The sequence below is a fragment of the Copadichromis virginalis genome, linkage group LG22, assembly GCF_057382275.1.
Source record: "Copadichromis virginalis isolate Kocher_CV1m ecotype Utaka linkage group LG22, C_Virginalis_male_GT1.1, whole genome shotgun sequence".
Classification (NCBI taxonomy): domain Eukaryota; kingdom Metazoa; phylum Chordata; class Actinopteri; order Cichliformes; family Cichlidae; genus Copadichromis; species Copadichromis virginalis.
The window spans coordinates 21,121,671-21,140,950 of NC_140638.1; the positions used below are offsets into that span (position 1 = coordinate 21,121,671).

Sequence of the window (19,280 nt, forward strand, 5' to 3'; positions counted from 1 at the left end):
AAACATCTCATACCAACAGTCAAGGACGGTGGTGGAGGCATGATTTAGGCTGGGCACCTTGCAGTCATTCATTCGACCATGAAGTCCTTTGTGTACCAAAGTATTCTAGAGTCAAATATGAGGCCATCTGTCTGCAGCTACACCAAAATCAAGGTATTGCAATGACCCAAAGTCCAGATGTCCACCTGATTGAATCCATCCAAACCTCAATTAACTGAAGCAACACTATAAAGAAGGATGGGCCAGAATTCCTCCATAATGATGTGAGAGACTGATAAAGTCACACAGAAAACAATTAGTCCACATTATTGCTGTTAAAGGTGGTTCTACTGAGTTATGGATGTAGTCCTATGAAAACTTCCTTCTTCAGAAAACCGCACGTGCGCCTGTGCATTGCACCGGTAGGGTTTATGGATGTAACCACTTGTTAAGCTAATGTTAGCTGCTAACGTTACCTCTGGCTTTGAAAAAACAGCATGGCAGCAGCCAAAACACTAACATTGAAGCTTTAAAATACAGAGTCCAAAACCAGTGGGTGACATCGCTGTGCCTGCATCCATCTTATATATACAGTCTGTGTTAATCATCAGTAACCATCATCATTATTATTATTACCTGGTTTCAGCCTGTCAAGCAATTTCCTCTTAGGCTGCGCTCTGTTTCTAGTAAGAGCCAGTTAACCTGCTCTTTCTTTGGAGACAGCAGGTGAACCACTAGTATTACAGATGTCAGATATCTACATTGCTTCAGAGAAATGTGTGCCTCCAATGGCAAAAGTCACAAGAGCACAAACAGCTCCACACACGATTCTTAGCTTACTTCAAGTAATAAGACCTATTATAAGTGTAATTATAGTTAGTTAATCTTCCAGTAGTCCATTATTCAACATTATGCACTCCACACTGTATATAAATGCCACTTGTTTTGCACATATTCAACTCTGTATATTTTATATATTTTATTATTATTATTATTATTATTATTATTATTATTATTATTATTATTTTTTTTACTATTTAATTTGTAAAAATGTGTATACACACACACACACACACACACACACACACACACACACACACACACACACACACACACGTAGGAAAATATTTAGTATACACATCCAGAAATGCATACACTATTATATATTGTACATATATTTATTAGTTTCAGGTTGGCCATTCTTGTATTTTGCTCGTTTGTGTTGTTGTGTTTGCACATCTCTGTTGCTTGTGGGGCTCGCACACAAGAATTTCACTCGCATGTGCTGTGCCAGTGTGCCTGCACATGTGATGTGACAATAAAAGTGATTTGATTTGATTTGATTTAAATGAAACTACAAATACTTGCACTTACAAAGAGACTGTCAGCTGTTGTTCAAGTTTCCGTAGAAATATTTTGCTGAGAGACAGCGTAGGATCTGTTTTTTTTTTTATTTAAGGCTTGCTTGTTGCACCTAATCTGACGTGTGTGTGTGTGTATTGTATGTGTGTGTTTTTCTGGTTTGTCCTGGGTGTACATGTGTGAAAGTCCCTTGTTTGTATGTGTGGGTGTCCCTCCTACTCAACTATCACTGCAAAACACAAATGCACTGATGGGATAGTGCTGGCTGCTGTCTGCAGGCACACTTAGTGAACCTAAGTCAGACCCACTCTAAAGGTGGGCGCTCCTCCTCTCGCTGGTTTTGAGTGACCTCATCCTCTCAGTGCTGTTGTTCTCCTTTCAAACCAGTGTTATGAATTCCATTTGGCAGCATTTCAGAAGCGGTAAAAAGCAAACAGCCACTATTTCTGTCAGAGTAAGGCTGGTGAATAAAAAAAAATAAAATAAAAATCTCGGCTAATACAGTGAAAGGACACTGCTGTGGTGGTGAAACAGAAGTTTTGGCTTAGGTGTATATGACATATTGCACAGAAAGGTGTAGGAAATGGATACTCATGTAGTAACCACAGGGTAAATGGAACAATTAGCCACAACTAATATGAAAAATGTTAAGTAGAATTTAAATATGATTATGATGAGTGGCTTGATTAGAAACAGTAAAGCTGTAGAAATGTACAATGTATAAATTTGAGGGTATGAATAATTAAAACTGCTAATGGTCAAAAAATGAAAATAAGGTTACATTAGCTAGCTAAAGTTATCGCTAGTAGTAGAAGTACTGGAACTAATGGGTGAGTTGGGATGTCATTCACTAACAATAAAGCCAGAAACATGATGGATAATAGCTTAATTAGCTAGCTAGAATTATTATTATGAATGATTGTTGGAAATTGTTATCTTAGGCAATGTTTCTGGCTACTAGCTTATGGCTAGTGACTGAATTTGCTAGCTGATTGTATAAATAGTAGAGATAGCTAGCAAATTGTTACAGTTGCCTGTAATTTGCATGGAAGACACCAACTTCTCTACAAACACTCGCAATCCAAAGCTTTTTGCAACCAATTTCACTTCTCACTAACCAGTCAGGGAATATGTTTTTCCTTAATGACCAGTGGTTGCCAGGGCATCACAGACTGGTTGTTTACGAGACCTTAGCTGATAAATGGCTTGCTGAATGTAATCACAAAAAGCGGTAAGGTGAGAGTAGTCAGGGTCAGCATTAAAATGAAACGTTTTAAACGTGTGTGTGTGTTCCTGATGAAGGCTATCTGAGGCCTGAACGATCCAAGAGGTTAAAAGAAGATTGATATTAGGAATATGAATTAAAGCTGAGGTGCAAATAACAAAAGAAAATGTGACAATCAGTTTTTACTATTAATCAGTTAATGGTTAGTAGTAAAAATTTATGCTAATTTTGAATTACAGAGGTTATCATGATACATACATGCATAGGGTGATATCGTGTACAGCCCAAAATCAGAGGCATACCTCCTTGGTGTAGTAAAAATACATAATTCATATTGCATATCAGCTTTATGCAGGATCCAGTTACAGTTTTCATTCTTGGCTGTGACAGCCAATAAAGCACTCTGATGACTTTTAGCCCATGTTAGCATGCAGCCAATCCATAAGTCTTGTGCAGCGGGTCCCGTGACACATATTAAAACATTTCTGTGGATTTTCATCAGAAGAGTGTGTTATTTTTCAGGATTTGGGAATTCCCTTTCCTTTGAGGGTCACCACAGGAATGTGTGTCTGTCTCTTATCCCACATAACCCATATTTGTGTGTGGGCAGGAGGAATACCTGAGTGTGCGTGTGTGTGTGTGTGTGTGTGTGTGTGTGTGTGTGTAAATACAGACACACCACACATGCCTCATGGTACACCTTAAGCAAGCTGCCTTTGCTTGCCTAAAATCCCCTCGAGGTTTGCCTTCAGCCCTCCAATCATAAGCATCACAAACTGTTTTGAACACACGCGCGCATGCACGTTTGCAGCAAATTTCCTCTGCATTCACGTGCGTTTGCCCTCACGGTTCAAAAAGGCCGTCCTACAGACGTCTGCGTATGTTTTTACACTCAGCGGTGCAAATATTGTGGTTAGTGAAACCATTCTGAGTCGGCCAGAGTGTGAAGATGTCGCGACCGCTGGGAGTGGGTTTATGATTGTGCATAACTTGAACCACCTTGCACGCTTGACCCCAAAACCAGCATCTATGAAATGATTGGATGGAGCACAATTACTCCACTGTTGCTGTTCTTAAGAAGGTAATCAAAGGCCTGCGTCCCTGTCGGGTCAGATGATTGTTAGCGAGCGTTTATAATATTTCAGGTGAACATCTGTAGATACGCTGACTCGTCACTTCATTAGTTACAGCTTGTTACCACCAGGTTTGACCCCCTTTTACCTTCAAAACTGTCTTAATTCTTTGTGGCATTGATTCAAAACACTGCTGGAAACGCCCTGAGACATTTTGGTCTATACTGACATGACAGCACCACGCAGTTACGACAAATTTGTGTCTGCACATCCATGATATGAATCTCCCATGTCACCACATCCCAAAGGTCTTTTGAGTGCAGCGTTAAGTTCAAGCTTTGCGACACATCGTTCCTTCCTATCAGCTCAAAGCAGTCTGGCCATTCTCCACTGACCACTGCCATCAACAAGCCATTTTCACTCACAGAACTGCTGCTCACTGAATACTTTCTCTTTTTCAGACCATCCTCTGCAAACCCAGTTGAGACAGTTGTGCTCACTTTGAATTTTAGCAGGTCATCTTGACCATGACATGGTCAAGCGTATGTCAGGAGAAAAAACGTTTTGGTTGGGATCTTGCAGCACAGCGCATGAAGGAAGAATTTCTCATTTAAGGACAGTATCTCCATTCCCTTGGGGCGCATGTTTATTAAAACTATCAAACTAGTGCGATTTTTGAGATGCAAATGCAGCGAGGATAGAAGCGGTGAAATTATATGACTGGCTGCTGCTGAGATGAGTGTTTTGGATCCCTATGGATGGCTGCGTGATGAGATGTTTTCTGAGAGAACGGCTTCCTCCTTGACATTTTGATTTCCGAGACAGTTAATGCAATTTGATATTTTATTATTAATGCCAAGGTGGTGCCTGCATTTTTGGCAACGATATCCAAATGATTGAATGCTAAACTTGCATTAGGTTCTCATTTTTTGTCATTGCTTCACTGTGATGCTAAATATCAGTGCCCAGTTTTTCAGTGTTGGTTTTCAGGCTTGTCAAGGCTCTGCAGCTTTTCAGCACAGAAAAGATAATGACATCCAGTTACTTCATGTGTGGCGCCACAAGGATTAAGCTTCATTTAAAGATTAGTTTAAAGACTTATTCACCTAAATTATCTTCCTTAAAATTGGTAGATATAGACAAAATAGTAGTTTACATTATGAGTACCCAGTATAATACCGAGAGGGCTTTATTCATCTTATTTTGTCTTCCAGGTTTATTCATTACTTTGAGTCACGGCCAAATGACACATAGGACAAATTTCAGAAAGTTACCTTGAATGGGAAACAGAGGTGTTTTGCTTCAAGACTGATTATCTCGATAAAATCACACGTGCAGTGTAACCGGCTGTCATAAAACCCCGAAAATAAGAACAAGTAAGCGAGAGAGAGAGAACATAAACAGGTACGACTTCGATCGAACGCTGGAACTGCGAGATGGAGAAAAATGACCTCTGCTGTCATCCTGCCGGCTGGAAAACAGGTTCAATCGAGCCTTGAAATTGGCTTGGCTCAGTTTGTTTGTGTTTGTGTGCGAGTGTATGCGAGTGCGCGCTCTCAGATCTGCCGTAGAGTGAGGGAGTAAAGGTGATGGAGAGAAAGGAGCAGGAATGAGAGAGAAAGGGAGAGACTGCATTCTTTCATTTGCTGTTCTAGCCAGCCTGTCTCCTCTCTTCCACTCCTCCCACTCTACCTGCAAGGAATGTAGTTTGTATGCTTCTTGAATCTTAACAGTCAGCTTGGGAAAAGGTTTTTTTTTTTTTTAACACACATATTAAGCTGTACTGACCCTATGTGGGACACATGGGGTTTGTATTACATATCTGAGTTTTTGATCAGCAAAAGATCGTGACCTTTTTTATATCACAGAAAGGTGTGGGAACCTGTCTGGTGTGGGAATTTGTTCTGTGCCCGAGTATATTTGACTAGGGCTGGGTATCGTCACTGATTTCTAGAATCGATTCAATTCCGATTCACAAGGTCCCAAATCGATTCGATCCACGATTCGATTTAATTCGATTCGATTCGATTTAAATCTGGGAAATTTTGACAGTCAGAAGTATAATTCAGATCAGAACATTTACATATTTATGTATCTATAAAAAGGAAGCTGACACTCGCAAGACTTTATCCAAGGTGTGAGCATCACAGCAGATGCCTTTGTGTCAAAGTAGCTGAAGATAAAACACAGAAAAACATGAAGGTTTTCCTGGCCTGGGATTTTATAAAAATATTCTGCAGTACATCAAAAACGAAAGAAAACCATTAATTAATGAACATTACCTCTGACGTTACAGCGGTTTTATTAGACACACGGCTAAGCATTTTGCATTTTGAATAATATTAAAAAGTTTAAATTTGTTCAGTATTGAACAGCAGAAATGAGGCTTTCTTTTCGGAAGAATGTAAAAGGGAAAAAAACAGCGGCTGACAGCCTGTAAACAACAGTAGACTTGTGCGTAACAAGCAAGCGAATAATGAAGAAAGGGAAACTGTTCGAGAGAGAGGGGGGGGGAGAGGGAGAGAGAGAGAGAGCTGCGCATCGCAATGGAAGCAAAACAGTAAAAGAGTGAATTCATGACGATGTTTATGTGAAGCGTTTGGATCTTCTTTTGCTGCTGGTTCGGTCAATATTGTTTGGAGAGAGATCAAACTAACAGCTTTAGAATCAGCGCATAAAGGGCGTGAACACAAAGCGCGGACCCGGATCAGCGAGCTGTCGGCTTTCAGCCCCGACTGTGAGAAAGGCCACATCTAACTGATTCTGATCCGCGGGTCGCGCTGTGTGTTTAAGTCTATGTGCAGAATCCCTGTACCTGCTCTCATTTACTGTTTGGTGGTTCTTGAAATTTTGTGAGATGTCACCAGAGATTCTGGCATTTCGGACAAAATAAATTTATATAAAAAAATCGATTCAGGATTTTAATGAATCGATTTTACGTTATCCAAGCCAGAATCGATTTTAATCGATGAATCGATTATAAAAACCCACCCCTATATTTGACCCCCAAAGTCCAGTTTGTTTGACTAGTATAGTGTCTGTGTATGATGTTTGGACACAGCTAATTGTGCTGAGCCCAGGCCCGCTTGATGAAGTGGACTCTGGGCATATACAGGGAGTGCAGAATTATTAGGCAAGTTGTATTTTTGAGGAATAATTTTATTATTGAACAACAACCATGTTCTCAATGAACCCAAAAAACTCATTAATATCAAAGCTGAATGTTTTTGGAAGTAGTTTTTAGTTTGTTTTTAGTTTTAGCTATTTTAGGGGGATATCTGTGTGTGCAGGTGACTATTACTGTGCATAATTATTAGGCAACTTAACAAAAAACAAATATATACCCATTTCAATTATTTATTTTTACCAGTGACACCAATATAACATCTCCACATTCACAAATATACATTTCTGACATTCAAAAACAAAACAAAAACAAATCAGCGACCAATATAGCCACCTTTCTTTGCAAGGACACTCAAAAGCCTGCCATCCATGGATTCTGTCAGTGTTTTGATCTGTTCACCATCAACATTGCGTGCAGCAGCAACCACAGCCTCCCAGACACTGTTCAGAGAGGTGTACTGTTTTCCCTCCTTGTAAATCTCACATTTGATGATGGACCACAGGTTCTCAATGGGGTTCAGATCAGGTGAACAAGGAGGCCATGTCATTAGTTTTTCTTCTTTTATACCCTTTCTTGCCAGCCACGCTGTGGAGTACTTGGACGCGTGTGATGGAGCATTGTCCTGCATAAAAATCATGTTTTTCTTGAAGGATGCAGACTTCTTCCTGTACCACTGCTTGAAGAAGGTGTCTTCCAGAAACTGGCAGTAGGACTGGGAGTTGAGCTTGACTCCATCCTCAACCCGAAAAGGCCCCACAAGCTCATCTTTGATGATACCAGCCCAAACCAGTACTCCACCTCCACCTTGCTGGCGTCTGAGTCGGACTGGAGCTCTCTGCCCTTTACCAATCCAGCCACGGGCCCATCCATCTGGCCCATCAAGACTCACTCTCATTTCATCAGTCCATAAAACCTTAGAAAAATCAGTCTTGAGATATTTCTTGGCCCAGTCTTGACGTTTCAGCTTGTGTGTCTTGTTCAGTGGTGGTCGTCTTTCAGCCTTTCTTACCTTGGCCATGTCTCTGAGTATTGCACACCTTGTGCTTTTGGGCACTCCAGTGATGTTGCAGCTCTGAAATATGGCCAAACTGGTGGCAAGTGGCATCTTGGCAGCTGCACGCTTGACTTTTCTCAGTTCATGGGCAGTTATTTTGCGCCTTAGTTTTTCCACACGCTTCTTGTGACCCTGTTGACTATTTTGAATGAAACGCTTGATTGTTCGATGATCACGCTTCAGAAGCTTTGCAATTTTGAGACTGCTGCATCCCTCTGCAAGATATCTCACTATTTTTGACTTTTCTGAGCCTGTCAAGTCCTTCTTTTGACCCATTTTGCCAAAGGAAAGGAAGTTGCCTAATAATTCTGCACACCTGATATAGGGTGTTGATGTCATTAGACCACACCCCTTCTCATTACAGAGATGCACATCACCTAATATGCTTAATTGGTAGTAGGCTTTCGAGCCTATACAGCTTGGAGTAAGACAACATGCATGAAGAGGATGATGTGGACAAAATACTCATTTGCCTAATAATTCTGCACTCCCTGTACTGTTACATCATAATGAAGTGTGTGTTGGAAAAACAGACGGAGGAGTTGAGATGCTTCTTTACATTAAGGATGAAGGAAAGACAGTGAAGAGGAAATTACTGAGAGTTAAAGAGCGTACTGGCAGCACGGGCATGGAGAGGGAGAGGCATTTGTGATCAGGCATGGACTGAGACAACTGCCCCTAGTGTGAGTAAACTGCAGCACAAGCAGTAGCCTTCACCAACTGGTCTTTCTCCCAGAGGTTAGTGTAGTTCAAGGTCAAAGTTCAATCAGCTCTCATTGTAGGCAGCTGTGTTGTCCTGCATAGTGCAGTGCATGCACCACAAAACCAAACATGCACAGTAAGGGAGGACGCCGGTGCGAGAGCTGACTGCATCTGTTCTCTGACCTCTGACTTTGTCACGAGGACTTTTTGGAGACGCAACGTCACAAACACATAATTGTTTAGGTCAGTATAATGGGATGAGTTTGTCTACCAGACGAGGAATGACAGATTTGTTTCGGAAGTGTAAAACGATGCCTCTGAGCACATAAATAACATATAGATCTCTCTGTTAGATTTAGTTTCAGTGTTAAATAGTTGGTTTAAACCATTATCAGTCAGGTTCTCCTTGCACACCTGCAAGGACACACACACACAAACACACACCTTCCTGTGCACCATTGTCCATCCCGCCTCCTCCTCCTATTTTTCTGTCTCTGTTTCTCTCTCACAGCTGTTGTGTTGAGGTTACAGTACACCTTGTGGAGAGGCCTTCTCTTTCATCTCTCCCAGCGGTTTTATGGCGCTGTGTGAATGTGCTAGGCTTTTTAATTAGGCTCTGCACCCAGACAGGCCCCAAGGCTGAGGCAGCGCCACTCTGTCTGAAGCTCCCTCACTCCCTCTCTCAATTCCTTTTCCCTCTCTCTCTGGTATGTCATCCGCTGTAATCCGTCGCTCTCCGCGTTTTCTCTGCTTCTTCTTCTTTTTTTTTCACACCATGTCACTCATACACGCTCGCACAGATATCCTCTTTTTTTCCTCCTCTCTTTCAGCACAACAAGCCTCTGTACTCGTTTGAAGACAACGCCGATTATGTGTATGATGTCATGTGGTCGCCCGTGCACCCTGCCATGTTTGCTGCCGTGGATGGCATGGGCCGCCTGGACCTGTGGAACCTCAACAATGACACTGAGGTGTGTGCATACTCTGTATGTGTGTGCGTGTGTGTGAATGTAGCTAATACAGGCCGTGATGGGTGTGGTTTGTGTGTCATCTCTTTGTGTGTTGATGTGCGTGTGTTTGGTGTCCTCAGGGCCTGTTGCTGGGCCTCAGCCCGAACCACACAACCAAACATCCAAGACTTTTCCCTCCCATCAACCCCTCCACCACCAGTCCCTCCACATCCCTCCCAACACACACACAATACCAGATTCCCCCGTGGGCGTTTCCCACAGACCTTGCTTTAAATCAGACTTTGACATCTCCTTATCCCAGCTCCCACCCAGCCATCCCGCTAACATTTCTACAACCTCTCTCCAATGTTCAGGGAACCTCAGGACCCCACAAACCCCGTCCCATCATCCTCCCACACAGTGTCCCTTCGAAGGGGAACACAGATGTGCCGGAGACCATGAGCAAAGCCCCAGCCCTCAGTCCACAGTTCCATGAAAATAATAATAATGATAAAAAAAAAAGAAACTTCAGACCAGGGGTTGAGTTTCGCAAGGCTGTGGGGCAAGCAGTTATTTTAAGACGAGTGCATTTAAGGCCACTGGAGGACACGTCATAGTATTAAACAGTTTGCAGACAGTGTTATACAGTGAGCAAAATAAAAACACAGCTTATTTTTCTTTTAAAGGTCGCACACACTTACAAAAAGTGGAATCAGGGTTTTTTTTGTTTTGTTTTAACACACATGTACAATAAGATACAGTGTAAAAGTAGGGACGCATTGACTGAAATTCTGGGCCAATATTGCCATTGATGTTTACAGTGCTTATGGTTGGGATATATTCTGGTACAGGTAAATTGCAGATTGAAGTCACCTGAGGTCTGTTTTCTTACCAGTTATGTGCATAATCCTAGCTCCGATGTCTGCTATAGGACAAACATGTATTAGTCAGCCAACAAAGGTCAAAAACATTAAATCTTTATTTCTCAGGAAGATGCTGTAAAACCTTTTGAAAGGAATCCGATATAGCTCAGTGAGTCAGTGAAGCTCACTTCTGAATGATGACAATGATTCGGAGATGTTGAGGATGTGCCAAAGTGTTGGTAGCGCTGCTGTTTTTGCTGCTGTTAGCTTGATTCTGATGCTTGAGGGAATGTAATCAAACTGTTTATTAGAGGGAAAGTGTGATTTCTAGGACACTTCAGCCTAACATTAGCTGGGATGTTAGCTATAATGTTAGCTTATAACCAGCTATTGTTGTTGTCAGCTGTCCGGAGACGGGAGGGTCGCATGTGTAATCTGCTGACAATAAGTAACCGGGATAATGTCAGGAATAAATCAGCCTATTTATGCACGTTTTTGTGTGTTAGAGTTCAGGAGATGAGGCTTGAGATGTTGGTAGCGTTGTCTCTTTCCTTTCCCTCCTCCTCTGATAATAAACCATACGTATGATCCTTCGAATCTTTGCTCTGAAGACGCAGGCACAAATTCAAATGTCCTTCCATGGACACGAATAGCCACGACTACTTTTTCTCCACAGCCTCCACATATGGAGTCCATGTATGTGGCCAGTCTCTAGCCACATATTTATAACGCTGTTAGTCAAAAGGGAGATGTCCTTCCCAGCTACTGTATTCAAATATGGTGGGAGAACATGGCGGTTTCCACAAACCGCAAAGCCACTCCTATGTATTTTTAATGGATTAATTATACGTTTCTGAACATTAGTTTGTTGGAAGATGTAATTACAAACTATTCAGTGTATATTTCAGAGTACAGTGTCCCTTTTTCCTTATTATGTAACATTGCAAATTTACTGACTGTACCTTTAATCTAAGCTAACTGTCATGGCTGCAGCCTCATATTTAATGGACAGATGAGCATCAAACTGTCGAGCTAAGAAGCAGAATCCACATTTCTTAAAATCATACTTTGTTACAACTCTGGGAGCAGAGTGGGCACCAAACCTTTGATCACTCGGGTAAAAGTAGAGATAAAAGGATCCTCCTTTCTCCTTCTCTTTTGGTTTCCATGGAGACAACACCTACTCTCCATCCTCTCTCATAATGTTCTTTCACTCTCAGCGTCTCATTTTCTTCAGTCTACGTATATAAATAAAATTGGATTTGGTGTCGCATCTCTTCATCTGCTAAGCCCGTTACTCTCAGCCGGGTCCATCGGTAGCTGAGAGTCCTCCCTCCCTCTGCAGCGCAGATGACAAGTTTCCCAGGCTTCCCTCAACAGCAGCCTTTTCACAGACAGAGGAAGAGTTCATTATCGGCGGCCTAACTCGACTAACAATGTGCTTTATGAGAAACATTTGCTCAGACACACACACACACACACACACAGGCGGATGTATCGAACACATGCGCGCACACTGCCTCGCGCGCAGTCTAATAGCAACAGGCTTCCATTGTTATCGTCATATTAAAAACACACAGGCATAACGACATTAACAGAGCTTGCGCGGTGCGCCTGGTTCTCATTTCCAGTGCGCACACGTACGCGCACGCATGCACAACCAATTTAGAGCGCTCAGTTCGGATCCGCTCGTGCAGCATGCGGTTAGCGCTGCTTTCAAATACGCAGAAGCTCTGTGTGTGAGGCGACATGATGCCAAGGCCTCTGTCTCCACCGGTGACATATGTCAGACTCGCCTGCCGCATGTCAGGAGCAGTTCATGTAGACTGTGCACGTGGCTTCAGGGGGTTCTGAAGGTGCAGTGTGAGCACTGCTGTTCACCCACAACAGCAAAGTGAGTTATTACACTGTAAATATCCTGTTGTGTCTACAAGTTGTAATTTGACAGCTTTGTTTTTCTTACCGTCTCGTATAGCTGGATAAAGTGGCCCTTTATAAATAGTAAATTTGCTAAATTTGACCATAATGGTATAATGCTTCCATTTACCAATAAACTATAAAGGGAATCGTTTAAACAGCGATTATGGTCGTAAAAAATGAGGGCCGAGAGGCATGATTTATGCCTAAATGTTTACTTCACTGTGTTTTCCTTTAAAATCAAAGGAATATGAGAGGAATTTAAGACTAAATTAAAAGTCACTCATTGACTTTTTTTTTCTTTTTTGAGGAATAAAATTCCCAAACACAAACAGCAGCTGTAACAGAAGCTGTTTGTTAAGTGCTCTGTTTAACACTCACGTTTCCATATTGCTGTTTATTTGTTTCCTGTTGATTCGGCCTGTTCCTTACCACAAAAGCACGATCCGATATCCCCGTGCTGGTGTCGATCCTGGATCGTCAAAACTAACGTTGGTCCAAAGTTCAACATTGCAACTGACCAATCACATTGTGATGTCAGAGTTTACCAGCACACCAATCATATCCTAACCTGACCTTAACCACCTCCTTTTTTAAAAAGATTTTTTCATGAGTGAACATCGGGAGGTTTTGGTCGCTTGCAGTGTTAAACCTCGAGCAGCATTAATTTTGATGATCAGGAACATAACCAAGACCAACTCTTGGGATAGCAGACACACCTACGTGTTTACACACCACATTTTACACTCAGTTATCCGTGAACTGTTTGATTTGTTGTTTAACGGTGTGGGTTTGTTTGAACTCTTTGCCTGCCAGGTACCCACTGCCAGCGTGACCATTGAGGGAGCTTCAGCACTCAACAGAGTCCGCTGGTCTTCAGGAGGGAAGGAGGTGGCTGTGGGCGACTCGGAGGGTCGAGTTTGGATCTACGATACAGGAGAGGTACTCGAATTAACTGTATAGCTGACATGTGCTTACACGTTACTTAATTAAGACATTTATAGAATATTTGTGGCAACCTAAAAAAAGTGCAGGATAATGATTACAGAGTAATAATCGTAGCATTTCCAGAAATATTACACTCGGTTGTTTCTCATATGATGTTAAAATTTTGGCAGTGTGCTCTGGGCTTTTACAAAAAGTCTGCTGAGTTCATTTTTTTAATTCACTTTGAGTGCCGTGGTGCACGGAGCCAGGAGTTCTCGTGGGTTTAGTTTTCAAACAGTCAAGATTTAATTACCGCCTAGGTGCCAAAAGCTTGAGTGAACTGCAATGACCAAAGTTTATTGCCACATAGAGCGATTTTTTTTTAGTGCCTGAAATTTAACTTACTGATCTTTTTAAATGGATAATAGTTAAAGCTCATCACAAACACCTCTTTTTCACTTTAATTCTAAACAAAAACCCATCATGTGGTGAAAAAACTTTAATCATCATTTTATAAATATATACTTGCTTATGCTGTGATTCATGTGTGTTTGAGCCACTGACATTATTGTGTAACAGTAGAAATAAGGTTGTTTTTTTTCAGTAAAACCTGCACATACAAATAATTCATCTATTTAGGTCTCGTTCTTCAGTGTATAAAGCCCCCACTAGGTTCATCTGAGTGAAAAGAAACATTCACACTCTCCGGATGTCTCTGCGACCTTCAAACCAAAAAGTTGATTTTGGAGATAAAACTGACGTTTACATCAGATCAGTGTTTAGAACACAAGACGGCATTAAATGTGCCATTAAAACTATATACATTGGAAATACTGAGCTAATGACATTGAATCAAAAATCCTTTCTTTGCCTGTTCTCTGGAAATTTGAGTACTTTCCAAATTCCTGTGCACTGTCTGCAAACCTGAGAGTGGATGATGAGACGATGATTCAGTAAAACATTGATCAGCTGATCAGCTGAACTTAGGTGCTCTGTAGCGCTGCCGTGAGTCGCATTTGGTAAGTTAGCATGAAGTCTGTCTTTAGTCCTTGTACTTTTTATGGGACTCTACTGTAGACAAAGATTTGATGTAGCCTGGACTTGACCTCAGTGAACACCTGAGTCATGTGTAGCCACTCATTTCAGCAAGGCGTTACCAATGGGTGACATCACAGTAGCTCCGCCCATCTTTTGTTCTGTGTTTCTACAAATTGAGTCACTGAAGTGGAATTCATGGTTCCACATTTGTGTCAGATTAGTGAATAATTAGCAACCAATTAACACATTTCCTTGAACTGGATGAGAACAATATGAGAGTACAGAGAGAAGAAAGAGAAACACAGTGGACAGTTTTCATTGTTTTACACACTTGATGTGTAAAACACACCTATTCTTATTACGGTCGTTCCCAACGGCTGGAATTTCTTGGTTTTTCAAATTTTATGTATGCAAATAAACAATCTGCATTTTTTGACAGGGACATTCTGAACACAAAAGTGTGTTCAGTGTGTTATTTGTCACACAACAAGTTTGCATTTGAAGCTAAGCTTAGCGAAGCTAAACGACCAGCAGTCAACAGTACTGGTTACTCTGCGTATTCTGGACACTGCCCCCTTGTGAATGTACACAGCAACAACATTGGATCCCTGTAGGACCAGTGCACAAACACGCCTTTAACCATCCCTCATTTAGTTTATGTTTTTAAGGAGGCAGAGGCCAGTGTTAGTAAATCTACCCATAATTTTAAAAACAAACAGTTTAGATGGTTAAAATCCTGCTTGGCGATGTGTGGTCCTGCAAGCTCCACCCACAAAGAAAGCAGCAACCCGTAAGCAACCATAAGCAGGGGGGTGAGGGGTTAAGTAATTTCCCTAGACCTTTATTTAGATCTTTCTCCCTGCTTTGTTAAACCCCCTCAAAAAGGTTCCTGCAGTGGAAATGTTTGATATTTTTGTGCCCCATCTCTTTCATGTGAAACGGCCTCCACGTGACACTGCTGTCACCACAAAGCGGCCAGCCCGTATGTTCTCTCATGTTTAGAGAGCTCTGGTTAGGATCCCAAGTGAGTGCAGCCTAGCCTAGCCGCTCGGCTAATTTTAGCATCTTTTTTTTTTTTGTTGTGTGGTAAACTGGAGAGGGGCTGAGCTGGTGGACTCCATGCTGAGTTCATGGTAACCATGAGAGTCATCAATAAGAGCTGAAAGGTTTTATGACTCCAACAAGCTAAGAGTTTGTGTGTGTGTGTGTGTATTGTGGGTATTAAAGTCACTACAAACTCCCCCATACAGCTATAACTGGGAACAGCATGTGAAAAAAAGAGATGGCCAGCAGTTTCATCCAGAGAGCTGTGGTCCTGGGACTTAGAGCAGCCCTTTAGAGTTTTCCAGTGCAGTAAAATACCAAATACTGTTATTTCTGTTTTATTTTACTGAGTACAAATGAGAAAAAACTGTGTCATCAGAGATTAGAGCAGTTTTTATTAGGACCTTACTGGTATTGCTCTGTTTTTCCAGATCATGTTCCTCAGCATGAAGCATTTTGAAGCTGCTGCTGTTTAAAAACCTGACTTCAGCCCAGCCAGCCGTGTTTCTGAGCCTCTTGTCTTGCTGCTAACGCTGAAGTCACTCAGGCACCAAGTACACAACGATCTGCCAGAGCCCCCCGCTGTGGCCAGCCCAGCCCCTTGGGGGGTGGTTCAAAATGGCTGTCTCCCTCTTCCTGGTTCCCGATTAATTACAGCCTGGGCAGGCAAAGCGGTTGCAGGCATCTTGGGTGGCGACTTCAGTCCCACTCACTCTGACTCCTGCTGTGCACAACTCTAGCAAGACACTTTATGAGGAATAAAACATAGTTTGACATCTCATACTGGCCTCATGTTCTCTTATCAAACACCAAAGTGAACCTGTGACGCTCATAGTTCTGTTCTGAATGCTTATACAAACACAGGCTTCAGACTGCTCTGAATACTCTGTTTGCAATGATTATTTTTACCTTTTTGGTCAGTATGATGCTGATGTGGTGATGTCACGGCTTTGGCTGTGAGTACAGAAGCGTTGCTATCATAGATCAGCATCATAGGCCGTGCTTCCAGTGACAGTATCTGATTGACCAATTTGATGTCTCAGCAGCAATTAAATGAACTATCAATGAAATTATGGAAAACATTTATGGCCCCGAATATTGAATCCATGTGATTTCATTGATGACTTTGCCTTTAGAGCTCGGATGTGAATTTCTTTGCTACTAGGAAGAATTAGTGATCGCATTGATTTTCTGGGAACTACTTTGGATCATTAAGCAGTTGTACAGGTTGCCTGGTGTGAGGGAGCCTTTCTGCAAATAACCACACAGGTCGTCTCAGACTGACTGCAGTGACTCTGAGCAAGTGACAGGCTTGTAATAATAATTGTCTTATTTTAGATCACCAACACGTTTATATAAGCTTGCACTGATGACTGCAACTCCTCTCTTTGCAGTAGGGGACTCGACTCAACTGGTTGCCAGCTGGTTGTATTGTGGTTCTATTCCTATATAAAAGCAAGGTTGCTGAGCTCGTGTGTCACGTTGTAGTTAAATTAAGCCCTGCATCAACTACGTCAATGTTTGTGGAGGAATTGGTTTCAGATCTGTGGGGTTGTGGGTGCAGGCTGAATGTGAGAAGTTAATGTGAACTGCTGTGTATTTGCAGAGCAATAGCTTTGTAAATTTTTTGCAGATGGCACCTGACAGCAAGTGGTTGCCGAGCTGGTTAAAGGTCGATCTGTGGTCATCTCTGGCTCCATCACAACCGATGAGCAGATGTCACCTGTCCAGTGTTAAAACAACTGAAGAGAATATGAAAGCTTCTCAGACACCGAAACACCGAACATCTGTTTACCATACTTACAGACACGCGGTTAAACTCTGGAAAATGATCACGGAGAACAACTGCTTTATCTCATGTTGCTTGTTCATGCTAAAAGTAATCTGCCAGGAATTTATGGGATTTTATGACATCGTTTTTCCTTGTGGAAAAATCTGGAACCGGGAGAAGCGTGGATTCTCTGTGGGAGTCCTCTATGTTGGCACGGCCGCTGTTCCAGCATCAGTACCAGGATCTGATGTCAGCACAGACAGATTTATTGCTCATTTCCTTCCGTTATTAAGTCATGCTGTGGTACCCGTATAGTGATGTACGCGATTTCCCTCACACCGTGTACCTGTGTGGTTTTTACAGCTTTCGGTGGCCCACACGGACGACTGGGCGCGCTTTGCCCGTACGCTGATGGAGATTCGTGCTAACCGTGCTGACGGCGAGGAGGAGGGGCCTATGGAGCTGGCTTCATAGAAAAGAAAGACTCCAAAACCAAAGTGGGCGGATCCAGAGACCTGGTGTGCTTCTGCTGGTGTCAATGTAGCATGTGCTTCTCACTCACTTTGGGTTTTGTTTCTCCACGTTTATGTTCCTCTCTTGTTTGTTTTTTATTGTACTTTTGCATTTCTAAAATCAAATTGTACCGATTTGTTGTTATTTATTCGTCCAACGACTTCAGGTGATGCGTCGCTTGCAACTCGTGAGCCTCCAGTATATAAAGAGCAGCAGTCTGTTAGCCTTATGGAGGTGTGTGTACTGTAACAATGCTTCGCACTACTGTAAAAAAATAATAATAATGGAGCAGGTTTCATAGACTAGTCATGTTTCGTTTCCATGTTCACTTTATGTTGTGCTTCTTTTTGTCTGTAGTAAACCTGCATGCAACGCATTCCCAAAATATTCCAGATGCAGAAATGTGGGGTTAACATGGAGCGAGGTTATCACACATGGAGCTGCTTTATGTCAGTGTTCGAGTCGATGCGTCAGAAGCTGAATCGAGTGGTCCTCTGTACTCAGTGTCAGCTTCAACTGTATATTATTTAATGAACTGTGACGATTAATAAGAGGTATATTGTAATTCAGAGTGATTGCTGTTCAGCCTGCTAATGTTGACTATTAAAGCAGAGCCCAGGAGCCGCTGTGTTGCTTTCATTTCCACCTCCAACCAGGAAGTAGTACTGCAAATAAAACCTCCACCATACTTACTAATACTAAGTGTCTCTTTACTCCGACCACACATGTTGCTGCCATACGTTCAGTAAGGCACAATTATTACACACCACATGTAGCTCCTACAGTCTCTGCACCGTACAAGTTTAAATACAGAGCCATGGCACACGCACTCCTTCATATATTTCCACATCTGCATACATTTAGACCTGAACCCAAACATCTTGACAGCGGTGAACATTATGTACGGTCACAACGTTAACGCCGCGCCTTTTACATTCAAAACTTCTTTCTCTGGTCGTATTCTTCTGGATTCATTCGACCATAAATCGACACACAGTTGAAAAGAGCAACTCAATCAAAACAGACGCACACATATGAAAATATGTCTGGATTTCTAATATATACAGAAGTGCCACATTTACTGTATTTTTTGTGTGTAGCTGGTTTTATGATCATGTGATTAATGTGCTTTTGGTTATAAAGCAACACAAAAGGAAGACACTGGAAAAAGCTGCAACAGTAAGTAGCCACCGATATTTAAAGAAAGTGTTCAAGTGTATTTGTGCAAGCCCTTCTGCTGCTGTGTGCATACTGTGTACGAGTTTGGAGTGTAAACCTAACTAGTATAACACAACACTGTGAAACAAACACTGCGTGAGCCCTGTAGCAATTACACACTTTGCTAATCGGTGAGATCGCATATAGATGCTTTTATACAATAATTAGAACAAAATAACTTCAAATACTGTGAAAACTAAATGGACCTGATAGTTTCTCGGTGCTTTACGTATGAAAAACACTTCAGCTCCCCCCCTCAAACACACACCCGTGGAGGTTCAGGGGGTGCTCACGTTGGAAGGGGCCGCTGCCGTCGGCACCGTGTAGCGTGGGAGATGGAGTCCAAACTTGCTCTCGATGCCAGCGAATGTGGCCACGGCCAACCTGAAGCCTCCGATGTGGTCGGGGTTGGGCGCCGGCAGGCTGATCCGAGACTTGGGGGTGGGCTCGGAGCCAGCCGGCTTTCTGTGGTGTGTGGAGAGAGAGAGATGGAGGAGAAAGTGAGGGACATGATGAG

At 42.3% G+C, this 19,280-nt stretch overlaps 2 protein-coding genes across 13 annotated transcripts in view; one reads left to right on the forward strand and one right to left on the reverse strand.

The window, feature by feature from the left end:
• The window catches only part of dync1i1a (dynein cytoplasmic 1 intermediate chain 1a), a 66,494-nt gene extending 48,328 nt beyond the window's left edge, over positions 1-18,166 (forward strand). For all 8 annotated transcript variants that reach the window (XM_085445418.1, XM_085445421.1, XM_085445423.1 and 5 more), the window contains 3 exons: positions 9,353-9,493; positions 13,069-13,194; positions 17,396-18,166. In XM_085445418.1, coding sequence (XP_085301544.1) covers positions 9,353-9,493; positions 13,069-13,194; positions 17,396-17,506 — 378 coding nt within the window. In that variant the 3' untranslated portion in view covers positions 17,507-18,166. The remainder of the gene's footprint in view (positions 1-9,352; positions 9,494-13,068; positions 13,195-17,395) is intronic.
• A 729-nt stretch (positions 18,167-18,895) lies between these two features.
• slc25a13 (solute carrier family 25 member 13) overlaps positions 18,896-19,280 on the reverse strand; it is a 54,488-nt gene continuing 54,103 nt past the window's right edge. For all 5 annotated transcript variants that reach the window (XM_085445413.1, XM_085445412.1, XM_085445411.1 and 2 more), the window contains one exon: positions 18,896-19,228. In XM_085445413.1, coding sequence (XP_085301539.1) covers positions 19,042-19,228 — 187 coding nt within the window. In that variant the 3' untranslated portion in view covers positions 18,896-19,041. The remainder of the gene's footprint in view (positions 19,229-19,280) is intronic.